General features: G+C 48.6%; 1 protein-coding gene across 4 annotated transcripts in view; it reads right to left on the bottom strand.

The window, feature by feature from the left end:
• FGD5 (FYVE, RhoGEF and PH domain containing 5) overlaps positions 1 to 15,179 on the bottom strand; it is a 120,873-nt gene that overhangs the window by 29,153 nt on the left and 76,541 nt on the right. For 2 of the 4 annotated variants that reach the window (XM_084902556.1, XM_084902554.1), the window contains exons 6-12: positions 9,859 to 10,019; positions 9,437 to 9,593; positions 8,751 to 8,835; positions 7,009 to 7,059; positions 6,426 to 6,484; positions 2,775 to 2,846; positions 1,067 to 1,135 (exon numbers count right to left, since the gene is read on the bottom strand). In XM_084902556.1, coding sequence (XP_084758682.1) covers positions 1,067 to 1,135; positions 2,775 to 2,846; positions 6,426 to 6,484; positions 7,009 to 7,059; positions 8,751 to 8,835; positions 9,437 to 9,593; positions 9,859 to 10,019 — 654 coding nt within the window. Of the gene's footprint in view, positions 1 to 1,066; positions 1,136 to 2,774; positions 2,847 to 6,425; positions 6,485 to 7,008; positions 7,060 to 8,750; positions 8,839 to 9,436; positions 9,594 to 9,858; positions 10,020 to 15,179 lie in introns of all 4 variants that reach the window. The other 2 variants (XM_084902555.1, XM_084902553.1) reach the window with 1 other exon arrangement.

The following is a 15,179-nucleotide window of genomic DNA, read 5'->3' on the forward strand; positions in this document are numbered from 1 at the left end:
ATTGCCACACAGATCTCCAAAATTCAAGGGTATGAACTTCTGCTCAATGGAAGGAGTTTTCAAATATTTAGACTCTAATATGGAACAAGGGATGACTTTCCTCACTGGACTCCAAGATCCACAAGAGGGCAGGGGCCATGTCTATATATTCTCACAGATCTTGGCCCACAGAAGGAGATGGATAAGGAGTTGCAGAATTAATGAGTGTCATAATAGACAATGAGCTCCCTGTCACCAGGGATGTATGCAGAGTTCAACAAACTACCTGGAGAAAGGAACTCAAGCATCTGCAGAGACTTGGCAATCCTTTTGAGAACTCAAACTATCCAGTGAATTATCCACTCTGAACTATCCACTTTCAAAGGCACCTTTCAAAGTTCCTGCTGGGGTTCTAGTCTCTTGCCTGTGGCCAAATTTCTCCCCTGCACCACAGCACAAACCAGCCAGAGTGAGGGATTCTCGTGGCAGCGGGTAAGAGACAGCTGGCAGGAGGGACAAAGAGCTGCTTGTAGCTTAGCAGCCACTGAGGTCGATGTTACTACATCCTAGGCCTGGACATTCCCTGGTATGCCAGACCGTAGCTGTAAGTCACCAAAAATGTTACATTATATTCTGTCTTGTGCACAGTGGAGAGTGTTGGACTCAGGGTGCAGCTTTGGTTCCCCCAGGGTTCTGCTACCAACTTGCTGAGAGATCTGGCCAAGTCAACTCTTCTCTGGATCTGTTTCCTCATGCATTCGATAAAGCAGTTGGACATTTATTCCTGGTTTTAGAATGTTTAAATTTTGGTACCATCCCATCAAAATCGCTGAAATCATAAATGAGGGATGGGGAGAAAATTCACATAAATAAATAAATAAGGGATGGGTGGTGATTTCCAAGGGTTAAACTCTCAAGCTTTCTGGGAAGCTCAGCACACAGAATAATCCTCATCCTACAGATTTCGCTCTGTTCTAGTCTTCTCCGCTGACTTCCAGTTGTCCTTGGATACTTACTGGTCCTAGAAATTCCACAGAACTTGACAGTCCCAGGGCTTGGTTGGGGGGGAAGGGGGGCAGGTACTTACCAGGAACAGGTGCCGGGGGCGTCTGTTTTTCCCTGTTACTTTCATCAGTGTCCCTTCCTTCAGAAACTCCTGTGGGGAGAGAAGCAGACATCGGTGGTCAGGCTGATGCCCTCGAGAAGAGTGGGAGGCCCTTGAGTGGGAACTGAAGTTATGATGCTTCCTGGAAGACCAGAGAGCAGCTCCGGGGGGGGGGGGATTCCCAGCCTAGGAGAGATGCTCTGGGCCCTGGCCAAGCAGCTGAGTTGGTTAGAGCATCATCCTGATACACCAAGGTTGTGGGTTTGATCCCCGGTTAGGGCACATACAAGAATCAACTAATGAATGCATAAATAAGTGGAACAACAAATCAATGTTTCTCTCTCTCACTCTAAAATCAGTAAAATTTTAATTTTTTTTTTTTTTTTTTTTTTTTTTAGAAGAGCGAGATGCTCTGTGTATGCTCTAGCAGCTTTGGAGACAGACCACTTGGCTTTTCAGGAACATCCACCTTGAATTACACCAAGCCCCAAAGTGGTCCAAACAGTGACTCTCACCCTGGTTTGCTGCCACAAGTCCATCCAGAACAAAGCCATGGAAGGTTTGCTAAAACAGCTACATGAACAGTTGGTATATCCCCCTTGAAATTCTGGAACATACTAATAGATGCTTAGTAAATATTTACTGATGACCCAGGCCAAAACATTGTGATTTTATAGAATCTCAGACTAGTGATGAAAGCCCTGCTAATTTTGAGTAAAATTTGAGCACCATATCTCAATTTGTCTCTTGTCCTTCATCAGCTGTAATAGGTGATGGACACATTTTTTACTATTTTTGAGCTGAGTTTTATGTTTTCCATTGGAAGCTTAAAAGTGGATAAATTATTCAGCTGGCATGGCTCAGTGGTTGAGCGTTGACATATGAACCAGGAGGTCACAGTTCAATTATCTGTCAGGGTATGTGCCCAGGTTGCAGGCTCGATCCCCAACAGGGAGTATGTAGAAGGCAGATGATCAATGATTTTCTCTTATCATTGATGTTTCTACTTCTCTTTCCTTCTCCCTTCCTCTCTGAAATTAATAAAAATAAAAAATTTAGCTGAAACTGGTTTGGCTCAGTGGATAGGGCGTCAGCCTGCAGACTGAAAGGCCCCGGGTTCGATTCCGGTCAGGGGCATGTATCTTGGTTGCAGGCACATCTCCAATGGGGGCTGTGCAGGAGGCAGCTGATCGATGATTCTCTCTCATTGATGTTTCTAGCTCTCTATCCCTCTCTCTTCCTCTCTGTAAAAAAAAATCAATAAAATATATTTTTTTTAAATAAAATAAAAAATTTAAAGAAGTTGATAAATTTGCCTTCTGAAAAATGTGTGTGTTTTTTTTTTAAATGCCGTATTGGGGCTCTTGAGAGTTGGTGTTCCTGATTTCTCAGCAATGATGGACTAACCTAAAAATACTTGGTGTCGCTTCTTCTTAGAGGTGAGGAGAACCACAGGGAACACGGAACCAAATGGCATTGTTTCTTTAAAGGCCGTGAGAGTGGAAAACCCCAGGGGAGGCAGTCCTTGGGCCCTGTGAGCTCAGCCCTGCCCTCCCTCCTCCTCGGGTAAACAGCACCTGCAGCCAGGCCTGTCTGGGGCCAGCCCAGCTGAACAATGGGGCTTATCAGAGCCTCGCCCGCCTGCTGCCAGTACGCCCTTGCCCCTGCCCATGGTGGCGGTGGCACTCACCCTTCCTGGCTGGAGGAGATCCCCTTGGCCACGAACGCTGTGCTCGATGTGGACAAGCTTCTGCAGGTTTTCCTGTGGGTGGGACGGGGTGAGGGAGAGACGGTCAGGACTCCCTCAAGGGGTCTTATCGCCTCTGTAAGGGGTGGTATGGCTTCTGCTTCGGAGGAGGAAAATGGAGCACAGAAGGACCTTGCTCCAAATCTGACCTCCCGTCAGGGTCGGGACTGCGGCCTGAGCCTGGGTCTGCAGGATGCTGTGTGTGGACTGCCCATAACCAGGCTAGTCCTTCCGGGCCTGAGGTCTGATACTGTCACCTTTCTGCACACCATGGCGATGGTCTCTTGGCCTTGCTTTGCCATCCAACACGCCATTTGTCTTTGGGCCACTGCATCTACTCTAAGCCTGTGTCTCCCATAAGGCCTAGGGCATCCAGACTTCAGTAACCCAGAGATGACAGACACCCAAGGCCAGTCTGTCTCTCTGGGATTACAGACCAGGGTGTGGCCTCAGAGGAACAGTAACCAAGAAAATTCACCCCTTGGGGAGAAAAAATGGGTCTGTACTCCTTGAAGAAAGGTAGTGTGCCTGCCTGAGAACTCCTATCAGTCCCCCACTGGGTCATCCACAGTATATAATGGGACATCCCCTTTCCCCTCTGCACAGCACCCCACAATTCCAGAAGTAACAAGCAGGTGCCCCTTGAACCTAGCACAGGGTCAGGTTCTAAAGTCAACTAATGAGGTAAAAGCTGTGTGCAGAGAAATTGTCCTGAAAAGGCCTTGACACGGATCATAGTTTTGGGCATAAAATTCTACACATTAGAAATATTTGATAGTTGTTCCATTTCCACCGATGATGTTGAAGGCTGCAAGAAAACAACGCCCTACCATAACAGTGAGAAAACAAAAACAAAAACAGGCAATCTACAAAACTGTAAACCGTCTTAGGCTTCTTGGAGAGCTGAGGTCACAAGGCAACCAAATGAATGACATTCCAAAGGCCGACAAGCCCCTCTGCAGAGATAGAACCGAGATAGAACAGTGGTGCCTTTGGCACAGGCGGGAGGGAAGAGGTGGTTGGCACACAATAGAAAGCAGCTGAAATGTTAACGGTTTCTTAAAGGGCAAGTGTGGGCTGGTGGGGCAGTTCAGAATAACACAGAGGCCCAGACACGAGAAAGATCTACACGCTCTTTTCCAGAAGTTTCCACCAAGTGCTCACAGGAAGAGTTGGGGAGGGCAGGGGGCCAGGAAGAACAGGCTCCCTGCCCTTGGTGGTAAAACAAATGCTGTCTGTCCCAAGGAGAGGGGGGCATAACTCCTAGGGTCCAGGATGGTACAATAATACAGGGCAGAAACCTCCAAGGCCTGCCACAGGAACATGGCTGCCATGCAGGGGAGGGGCAGGAATGCTGAGAGCCCGACCCCCAGGCCCTGCTTAAGACTGAAGCTTGTCCTGAAGAGCCACAGGCTATGAGCCTAGCAATGAGTAACAGGAAACAGTAGCTACCTCAAGAAGGGGCAAGAGCATGGGGAGAGGCTAAAAGCTGACAAGGCAGCAGGAATATAAGAAAAACTCTGGCATTTTAGGCCCCACAAACAGTACCAGGTAACAACAGTCCCCTTCTAGAGGAGAATGAAATCTGTGGGGTGCTGAAGGTGACAATGGTGACAAAAAACCCGAACCCAATTCATTTCCTGGATTGACCCAACTCCTACGGCCCTGTAACAGCATGACAAAGTAATAATAATAATAATAATAATAATAATAGGCACATCCACTTCTGGGGATAATATTTCCCTCAGTCTCTACACATAAAGTTTGAAATTCAACCAAACACTATAATAAACACACACCAAAAAAGCCAGAAAGAACCCCAACTAATATTCAAGTGGTAAAGCATTCAAATAAAACCATAATGAGAGATGACATACTGTTGGAATCATCAGACAGGGACTACAGAGTAAATATGATTAATATGTTCAAGGAGCTTGTGGAAAAGAAGGACAGCATGCATGAACAGATAGAGAATTTTAGCAGAAATGGAAACTATACAATAGTCAAATGGAAATATTAAAAATGAAAAATATGGCGTCACATATGGAGAATTCCTTTGATGGGTTTAGCAACAAACTGCACACGAGGAATAGAAATCAATGAACTTGGAGTTAGGTAGGCAGAGATTAACCAAACTGAAACACAAAGGAAAAAAAAAAGTGCTGGGGGGAAATAAAATAAAAGAGCAACCAACAGAAATTTCCAAAAGTAACGAATGACCACCTGAAACATAACAGTGTACGTCAACTGTAAGTGAAAGATAAATTAATTTAAAAAATGGAATTAGTGAATCACAACAAATCACAGATCTAGGAAGCACCATAGCTCCTAAAATCACACAAACTGAGATATCATAGTCAAACTTCTAAAAGTCAAATTTAAAGAAAAGATCTTGAAGGCAGCTAGATTAAAGAAACACATTACATAAGAAAGAGAAATACCACCATTACAGCAGATTTCAAATCAGAAACTATGCAGGCTATAGGACAGTGGAGTGGCATTTTAAAAGTACTGAAAGAAAAAGTGGTCAATTCAGATTTCTATATTCAGGAAAAATATCTTTCAAGAATTGGTAAACTGACCAAGTAAGTACATGGATGATGAATGATGGGAACTAGATATAAAAGCCTAAGCAACCATGTGACTGGTAGCTATGACATGCACTCACCACCAGGGGGCAGATGCTCAGTGCACAGGCATGGAACAGACTGATGAATCTCAGAGGGAAGCAGGGATGGGGAAGGGCAGGAAAAGATTAACCAAAGATCTTATATGCATGCTAGAGGTCTGGTGCATGAATTTGTGCACTGGTGGGGTCCCTCAGCCTGGCCATTGCTCTCTTGCAATCCAGGACCCCTTGGGGGATGTTGGAGAGCTGGTTTCAGCCCTATCCCTGTGGGCCAGGCCGAGGGACTTCACCAGTGCATGGATCCATGCACTGGGCCTCTAGTATATAAATATAAACTCAGAATGGATTAAGAGACCTAAATATAATACTTTAAACTAGGAAACTTCTAAAATATAAAGACCAGAATAGAAAAACTTTGTAAACTAGAGTGATGCAAAGATTTCTTAGCTATAACGTGATCCATAAAAAATAAAAAAATAAAAAAAATAATAAAGTGGGCTTTTTAAAATTACAATTAAGAACTTCTGGTCTTCCAAAGACTCTGCGAAGAGAATGAAAAGACATGCCATAGGTTGGGGGAAAATAACTGTACATCACATATCCAATAAAGGAGTGAAAGAAGCAGACCAAAAAAAAAGAGTGCATGTTGAATAATTCTATCTTATAAAATTCTAGAAAATGAAAATTAATCTATTGTGACAAAGAGCAAACCAGTGGCTGCCTGGGAGCTGGGGATAAGGGATGATATAGGGGTACAAGGAAACTTTTTGGGGCCATGGATATGTTCAGCATTGTAATTATGGAGATGGTTTCACAGGTACACACAAACATCAAGTCTTATTTAACTGTACACTTTAAACCTATGCTGTGTATAGTACATAAGTTGTACTCCCAGGCGGACCTGGGCATGGAGGAGGGAGTCCTGGACCTGGACCCCACAGAAGGAGCCTGGAGGCTGGACTTACCCCTTGCTCCATGCTCTCGTTGGCGTGGTCTGTGACTTTGGAGATGAGGGTCAGCGCGCCTGAGGAGGGAAGCAGAGCAGACAGCTGGGCCTTCTGGGGAGGGCCAGTCTAGTTGCCACCATCCTCACCTCTTGCCTGTCTTCTTCCCGCCCCACTCCACCTCCTGAGATCACTGCATTTTCAGGGCCTTGTAAATGGGTGGCACCAATTTTTCCCATGGCTGGGTCAGGTCACAGGCCCAACCCTAGCTTTGCCACATAACAGTAATTTGACCATTTGACAGGTCATATGGACAGCCACATAGAATTGGGAGGAAACAGGGACACAGGTGAGTGTTTTAGATGTGGCACTGCCTCCTATCAAGTTTTCGACGTGGCACTGCCCCTTCTCCTCCTGACTGGACCAGAGCCCGTTCTCCATTCTGGAGAGTCCCATCAGAAGCCTTAGAAGCTTCCTGTCACTGCACCCCCAGCTGGTGGGGAGCAGATTATATCCCGGGCCTAGAACTGATGTAGTATCTAGGTTGGGGCAAAACAGATCTGTGATCCCCCCTACCCCCCTTGGGGGTTCATGCTGAACTTACCCTGTGTGTTATCATACTCAGCTGAGTCCGGGGAAAGGTTATTTAAATAGTCTGCAGGCAGAACAAGAGCCAGGAGTCAGTTTGCCCAGGTGAGGCAGTCCCTCCTGTCCACAGAAGGGGCTCCTCTCTCTCCAGAAGTGGAAGAAAAGTTTCCAGAGAATGGACAGGGTGGACACCCTTCTTAGCCCCATCACACCACGATACCGCCACAAAATCAGGCCTCCAGGTCTGCCACCAGCACCACTGCCACCACGATTAGTCATTCTCTCATGAGCAACTGCTGTGTGCCTGACTTTGTGCCGTGCCGTCAGGGTAGAGACACAAACAAGGTGAGAGCCTGCCTCTGAGAAGCACATGTCCGGGGGGAGACAGCCGTGACTGTCAACACAGTAGAGTGAGATGTTTTAACACATTCTTATTCACAAAGCCCAACACGGGCTGGCCTCGCTCCAGCTGCCTCTCCGTGTCACTCACTCATCCTGGCAGTGCCGGCTTTCTGCTGTTTCTTGCACATGCTAAGCTTCTTCTTACCCCAGGGCCTTTGCACTCTGTGTCCCTTCTACCTTGCACTTTCTTCTTCCAGATCTTCATAGGGCTCATGTCCTCACTTTGCCGAGATCTCTGAAATGCTACCTCCTCAGAGTGATCTTTCCTGAGTGCTGTGTCTCATCAGAGCGCTGTTCACCTGCTTTATCTTCCTTCAGCACTCTTATCACCAACATATAATAATATTTTTATTTCCCTATTTGTTTGTTAGAGGACAAGCTCCCCAGTGTTATAAAGTTTGGCTGTTTAATTCACTGCTATATCTCTAGCATAGAGATAACAGGGCCTGGGGCACAGGGGATGCCCAATCAATATGTGTTGAATTAGATGAATGAATTCTGTCTCCTGGCTCTAATGTAGTTTTCTTACAGCCTTGGTCACTACGTGGATGTACATGCGTATCGCTAGGTATGTGTCTATCTCCCCCATTGGAATGTCGGTTCCCCAGGCTAAGGGGTCTTTGTCCACTTACGAGGCAATCGAGCAAATGGGTCTGGAGCTCTGGGCAGAGGTGTGTGTGTTTCTGGCAGGTGGAGGGAGCAAAGGGGATGACAATTCCTGGGAAGAATTTGTAGAGAGGAAAAGAAAGAGGACTGAGGACTGACTTCCAAGAGACACAAACATGTATGGGACAGTGGAAGAAGCAAGGTTGTTATCAGAGATGACGGAGCAGTCAGAGAGAGGCCGGGGAGAGAGGGAGTCACAGAGGTCCCAGGATGGCTGGCTGGAGAAGCAGGAGGTGGTCAGTGACAAAGCCACAGAGAGGGCCGGAAGGTCCGGGTGGGAAATGCCACGGATTCAGCCACAAGGGGCACTTTCCTGGTAAGAGCCGCTTCAGGAAAGCAGCCACCCACTAAGACTGGGAGGAAATGAAGAATGCGGGAACGTGTGAGTTTGTGTTTAGGATGGCTGAGGTTGGAGGAAGACACAAGAGGTGGCCCCTGCAGTGCGGCTCCCAAGATGGCAGCAGAGGGTCCAAAGCTCAGCTGGAGAGAAGGTGGTGGCAGGGTCTGGTCCCTCTGGAGAGGCAGGAGGCAGGAACTGAGAGCGGTCCTTCTCCCCCCCAACCCCCCCCACCCCTCTTCCTGCCAGAGTGGGAGGTTACCATCACACATCTTGCCATCATCACCCCACCCCCTCCTCAGGGGCCCTCCCTCCCCACAGTCTCAGTGCACCTTGCCTCCCATGGGGCCCACCTGTGAGGAGCACTTGGTACTGGAAGAGGCGCTGAACCACCCGCAGCAGCCTGTGTTTCACGTTCTGGCCGCCTCCTTGCTGACTCTGCTGTTCCCAAGAGACAGGGAGGACAAAATTCCATCAGGGACCCTGGCCTTCAGGAACTGGGCTCCTGAATCCCCACCTGCACTGTCCTAGCCACCCCTCTTCCTGGCCAAACTGAGCTTCCACCATCTCCAAACCAGTTCCCCCTCCTCCAGGAAGCCCTCCCAGATGAGCACCACCTGCTGTGACAATTCAGTCTGTGCTACACTCAGCCATATGGCTCTCGCAGTCCCAGCTGTGCACCTAGTGTTAGTAATAGCAGAAAGCACTGCATTTTTCTGCCCAATAACTGGATCCCCAGTTGGTGGCCATTTTTTTTGTCACTCAAATGGGCTGGGCCTCCACCTTACTTTGTGCTTTTCTGCTGGTCCCAAGAAGGGCCCCTGAAACTCTCGCTGTGGCTGGGGCTCACTGAGTGGTCACTGATTGTCCTAACAGGGGATCTTCTGGGTCCTTCCTCTTGCTAGGTCCACCCCTCTGTCCCACTCTGTCCCCCAGCTGCAGACTGACCTAGAGGCCCCACCGATTTGCTTTTAGCCATACCCACCCAGCTCCACCCCTGTCTCCTTACAGCAGGTTCTCGGAGGACCAAGGGACCCACCTCAAATTCACGGACAGCAGCTGCCAGCCGGGGAGAATGGAGGCAGTTCTCAGCGAGCAGACTTAGATACCTGTCAAACTGCAGGATGTGAGCGGCGTGGTGGTCAAACTCCTGTTCCCGGGCCAGGAAGACGTCGGCCACCTTCTGTTGGCCCTCCCTGCAGCCGGGAAGGGGACAGGAGAGCGAGAACTCAGCCTTGTGACCAGCACAGTGCCGGACGTGGGAGCTGGAGTCACATCCCTGGTTGAAGACCCCAGCTTGACCCTCCCACACTTGTTTTACTTTAGGCACATGACCACACACCTCTGTGTCTCGACTTCCACATCTGTCAAATGGAGACACCGTTTCACGTGGTGGGGTTCTTAACCCCCCCAACCCCCTAGAGCGACGGAAGTTGGGGCGGGAGTCCGGGGACTGCTCACCAGTGCAGCAGCCTCTCTCCCAGCTCCTCCAGGATCCCCTGATGAAGGTTGAGGATGGCTGGGAGTTCGCTCAGGCCACGCCTCAGCTCCTCCCTGGCCAATGTGTCCTTGCCCTCTTGGTCCATTTCATCCAAGGCCCTCACAACAGCTCCATGGAAATCCTGAAACCCCAAAGGCCTGTTACCCACGGGTCGACAGGACTGAGCCCGTCCGCCCTGGCAGCTCCCTTGCAGCTTTGGAGCCCTGGCCTACAGACAGACGGCTAGGACCTTACTAGAAAACCGGTGTCTCAGACCCCAGCATCCTCACCTGTAATACAGGGCTGACAACACACCCGTGGCCACAGGTAACCAATGCCTAACGAGCACCCAGTGCAACTCGTAGCACAGAATCGGGCTTAAAGCAGGTTCATCGCACCCCCTCCCTTGTGGGAACCTGGGTGCATGCTCTTCTTTTACAAGACGTGTGAGAGGTTGGGTAGTTCCTTTCTGAGGAAATATGAAGCCTTTCTTAATAATGAGCAGTCTCTGAAGAGGTTCATGCACTGTGTCATTTCAAAACTAAGTAAGACGTCATAGGCATCCACTCCATGGCATGTCAAGCAGTCACTAAACACGATGCAGATAGTGACCATGTTCATGTCCTGGCACTAAGAAATCAAGAAGGGACACAAAGCTGTCTTCTCAGCCGAACAGGGTTGTGTAAAAAATGAACAAAGGAAAAAGCTAAAAGGAAATGGAGTGAAATGAAAACAGTGGCTGTTGCTGTTGTCAGGAGTATGGAATTAGGAATAATTTTTTTCTTCTTCTTGTGTCTGTATTCTAAAATTTCTGTATCACAATTAATTACTTTAAATATCAAACTAAATTTAATAAACATTCAAATGATAAAGAATAAAAAACTTTCTCACAACAAAAATATATTATCTTTAAATACAACTGCTTTTGCATGAGTCTCAGGTCTGTAGCTTTTAATACACGAGATATCCTGAAATGAACTTGAATTATGGAGCAATGCATATTGGGAAAATCTCAGTATTAAGGGTCATGTGGTCCAGCCTAAATCAGGAAGGTCAAATCTCTTTTACAACATTCAGGTCACTGCCTCTTTTAACTGCCTCCCTGACAAGGGAGCTCATTACTGAGCAAGACAGTAAATTCCATTGCTGACCAGTCTTTATGGCTAGAACGGTCTCTATGTAGAGATCTAAAAGGGGAAAGTGCCTGAGAGCATGGGCAGCCTTTCCTCCAAGAAGTCTTTCCAGTCTTCTCCCACACAGAAAAGGCGTGCAGGAGAGGGGGAGATCCAGTGGTGACAAGAGAAGGCTAGGAAAAAGGGCAGAAGGTGGGGTTGGTGCAGAGAGAGAGAAAGGTGGAAAGAGATAAAGAAAAAAATGAGAAGAGAGTGAGAGTAGGACACTGAGGGAGGGAGGGGGAAGGACTGACAGGGAATGATCCCGGGAACATGAAAGGCAGGAGATCCATGCCCCTCCATTGTCTATAAAGAGGCTGCCTGTGCTGTCGTACAGGATAGCAGATGTGGAGGTTACAGAGGTCTCACTTCCTGAACACCTCATCCTGTCCTGCGTTGACCTCCTGCGGCAGCAACCTGCTCTGCCAGGAATCGAGGGAGGGCAAGGGGAGGGCGGCCCACCCCAGCTTGTAGGCCCAAGGAGGGAGGATGAGCTGGCTCCCGCTGAGGCTGGCCCTCACCGGCCCCAGGCTGGTAAAACTCGAGGGTCTGGGGAAACCTCTAGCCCATCACGAAGGTCAGAAACGTTTGGGGCTGAGTCTTTTCATTAATGGATAAATCCTCTGGGCTGAAGGCATGTGTGTCCTTACGTGGAAGCCACATGCTTGAACTATAATTAAAAACAAATCTCATTGTATCTGAGCAGCCATAGCCCTCCCCGAAAGCACGTTTCAGAAGGCAGACAGAGTGTGAATTACAAGAGGGCGGCGACGTCGGGAGGGCGGTTAGAGTGAGCTGGTATTTAGTTCTTGTTTCTGTCCACAGAGGGCTCTAGGACAGGGGATCATTCTGAACCTGCAGGGGAGGTTTCTCTGTTGACCTGGGAGCAAGGGGGCCCTCCCATTCTTTCCTTGTGAGTCTCCGTGGTTAGGACCCAGCCTCTAGCCCAGCAGAGTCTTCTCAGCCCTGGCACCCCCCGAGGAGGACAATAACCCCTCTTGCTTGGGCAACTGATTGGCAGACGATTTTCGACATATTCTCTCATTGGCCGGGTTCAAGCCTTAACTGTAGCACAAGAGTAGCTGAATGACTGTGGGCAAACTGCAACCTGTCCGAGCCTCTGTTTCTTCACCTGTAAAATGGGGATGACCGTATAGCATGAGGCTGCTGGGTGTCCATCCTGATGTTTGAAACTGTAAAGTGCTATCCTGAAGGCAGTTATGATTACATTTTAGACATGACATTTTCAGAGCAGGGCCGTATTTGTTTTGTTTTCGGCTGTTTATCAAGTCCGGCAGAGTGTATGTGTCAGAGAAGGAGTGATTTAATGCTTGCTAATGGATGGACTGCCGGACTCTTATTTATCAGAAAAGGAGAGTGAGTCACGGGGAAGCCGAGACCGGAATCCGATCATCCTGATGCCCAGGCCCTCCCTGCGCACCATAGACAGGGGGTGGGCAGGAAGCGGGAGAGAAGGACAAGCAAAGACAGGACTGAGGGCTGCATTTGCATCACACTCCAGGGAGTTCCAATATTAACTGCGCTGCAAGCTGGTTTCTTTTCTGTAATTAATTCTCACTAAATTGACTCAGCCCCAACGGGCAGGATGGCCATCATCAACGTGACTCACTTAAAAAACTGGAGGGTAATCAGAACCGCCACATACATCCGTTCTTAAAACTCATGCATCAGCTGGAAGCGGTGAGGGCCAGCCACACCATCCATCACTCCCTGCAAAGGTCCTTCCCTCACTGACCCGCCACTGCACCTGGGGGCCTGGCATCCCCCTCACAGGCTGGTAGGCGGGAGAAGATCCCTGGCCCCCATCCCCTTACTCATTCCACAAACACACGGAACGCCTGCTCGGCATCAAGCCTTGGGAGAGAGTGGGAGCAGGAGAGATGCAGTTCTGCCCTCAAAGAGTTTGTAATCTGGGGGAAAAGAAATGAGCAAAGAGAGCATTTCAACACAGGGGTAGATGTGCTGTGGTGGGGAAAAGCAAGGGGCCACGGCAGTCCATACTGGCTTACTCGTAGCTCTGGGAAGGCTTGCCAGGGAGCAAGCAACACCTACACCGGGGCAAGAGGGGGCGTGCTCCAGGTAGAGGGGACAGCAGTGTGCGAAGGCCCTGAAGTGGAGGGGGAACTGAGGAGCTGGGTGCAGTTTGGGTGCAGTGTGCGTGGGTATGTGCACCCTTGAAAGATGTGCACGGGACTGGAACATGCTGGTGCGGGAGGGTCAGGCAGGGGTCCCATCCTACATGGCCCTGAAAACTTTTCAAGGAACTTGCTTTTCATCCGAGGGTGATGGGGAACTATTGAACAGAGCTGAGCAGGGGAGCAATGTGATCGACCAGATGCTTAGAAAGTCCACTTTGTTGGGAGAAACTGGTGGTTGGCCAGAATGGGAGCGAGACCAGTGAGGTGGCCGTTCTAGGAGAGCAGGAGAGAGTTCAAGACTCAAAACTGGGCCAGAGTCTGGCTAAGGAGACAGAGAGAGTGGATGGACTAGACACAATAAGGAGGAAGAACGGACTGGCCCTAATGCCTGCAGGGTCCAATCCAAACCCCTCCGGAACCCGAGGCCCCTCTGAACCAGTCCCCCCTCTCACCAGACTGGCTTCCCCAGCTCTTTGTGGAGTCCCTGCTGCAACCTTTCAGGGCTTTAGAAAACACAAACGAATCCTTGTCTGCCTAGATAGCCGCCTAGGTATGACCCTGGGCAAGTCCCTTCATCTCCATGAACCTTCACTTCCCCTTCATGAAATGGGAGTGCAAATACCTTCTTCCCAGGGTGTGTGCAGACTGCCTTCTGTTGTGTTTTGGGATGACTTCCTCCTGTGCCCTCCTTCTCCTTAGACTGGCTATTATTTGTCTCTGTATCCCTAGAACCCAGCCCAGGAAGGTGCTCAACAACAGCTGGCATTCACTGAGGACACATGTCATGGGAGCCACTGCATGCATGCTCAACACTGTACATTCACTTTCTCATTCCATCCTCACAAGAAGCCTATCGTTTTGGCATTGTTATTAATTCCATTTTTACCAATAAGGGAATGATGTTCAGAGAAATTAAGTAACTTACCCAATGCCACCAAGATGGCAAGATCAGGCCCAAAACAGCCTGACTCCAAAACCCTAGCTCTTCCCATTGCCCCACGCCAATTCTTCCTTCTATTGGTGGCCCAGACAGGGCTCTCGGGAACAACGGGCCTGCTTGCAGTAGAAGAGAGGAACTCACATTCAGGGGCCTTGTTCCCTGAATACGTTCCCCTTCTCCAAACCCACTATTGAGTGTTCTGGGTGACACAGCATCCCTGTTCTCTGGGCTGAACAGTTAGTGGGTAGACACAATGTCCTTGGAAGTGGTTAAACCACGGCCAAAAGTCAAGTGGATTCACTGGGATCCCATTTGGCCAAACAGACATCAACATCAACCATGACCCCCTATGTCACAAACGCCTTGGCAAGCCAAAAGCTGCACAGGGGACACAACTTCAGTTGGCCGGGGCAATCCCTGAAGGGTACTTTGAAACCCTGAAAATAATTCCCTGTGGGCGTACACAGCCTTCTTAAAATGTAAAAGGTGTTGCTCAGTGGTTGGAGTGTCCTCCTGCACACTGAGGGGTTGCAGATTTGATTACCGGTCGGGAGCATGTGCCTATGTTGAAGGTTTGATCCCTGGCCTGTGTCAGTGAGCATGGAAGTGGGTCTCTTTCACATTGATGCTCTTCTCTCTCTCTCTCTCTCTCTCTCTCTCTCTCTCTCTCTCTCTCTCTCTCTCTCTCTGTCTCCATCTCTTTTTCTCTTTCCCCTCTCTCCCTCCAGTCCTCTCTCCCTTCCTCCACTCTCTCTAGAAAGCAAGGGACAAAATATTGAACAAAAAAAATGTCTACAAATAGTACTATCTATACAAAAAAATATGTAATTTGGACTTCATGTTAAAAGATGAATATGGAAAAGGGAAATTTGATTGTTCAATGTACTACTCCTACTCTTGTTACTTTTCTATAAGGCAAAAAAAAAAAAAATACTTAGGAATAAATTTAACAAAGAAGCATAGAATCTGTACTCTGAAAACAACAAAATATTGTTGAAAGAAATTAAAGACCTAAGTAAACAGAAAGATGT

This window comes from Pipistrellus hanaki (genome assembly GCF_964339955.1).
Source record: "Pipistrellus hanaki genome assembly, chromosome: 13".
Classification (NCBI taxonomy): Eukaryota; Metazoa; Chordata; class Mammalia; order Chiroptera; family Vespertilionidae; genus Pipistrellus; species Pipistrellus hanaki.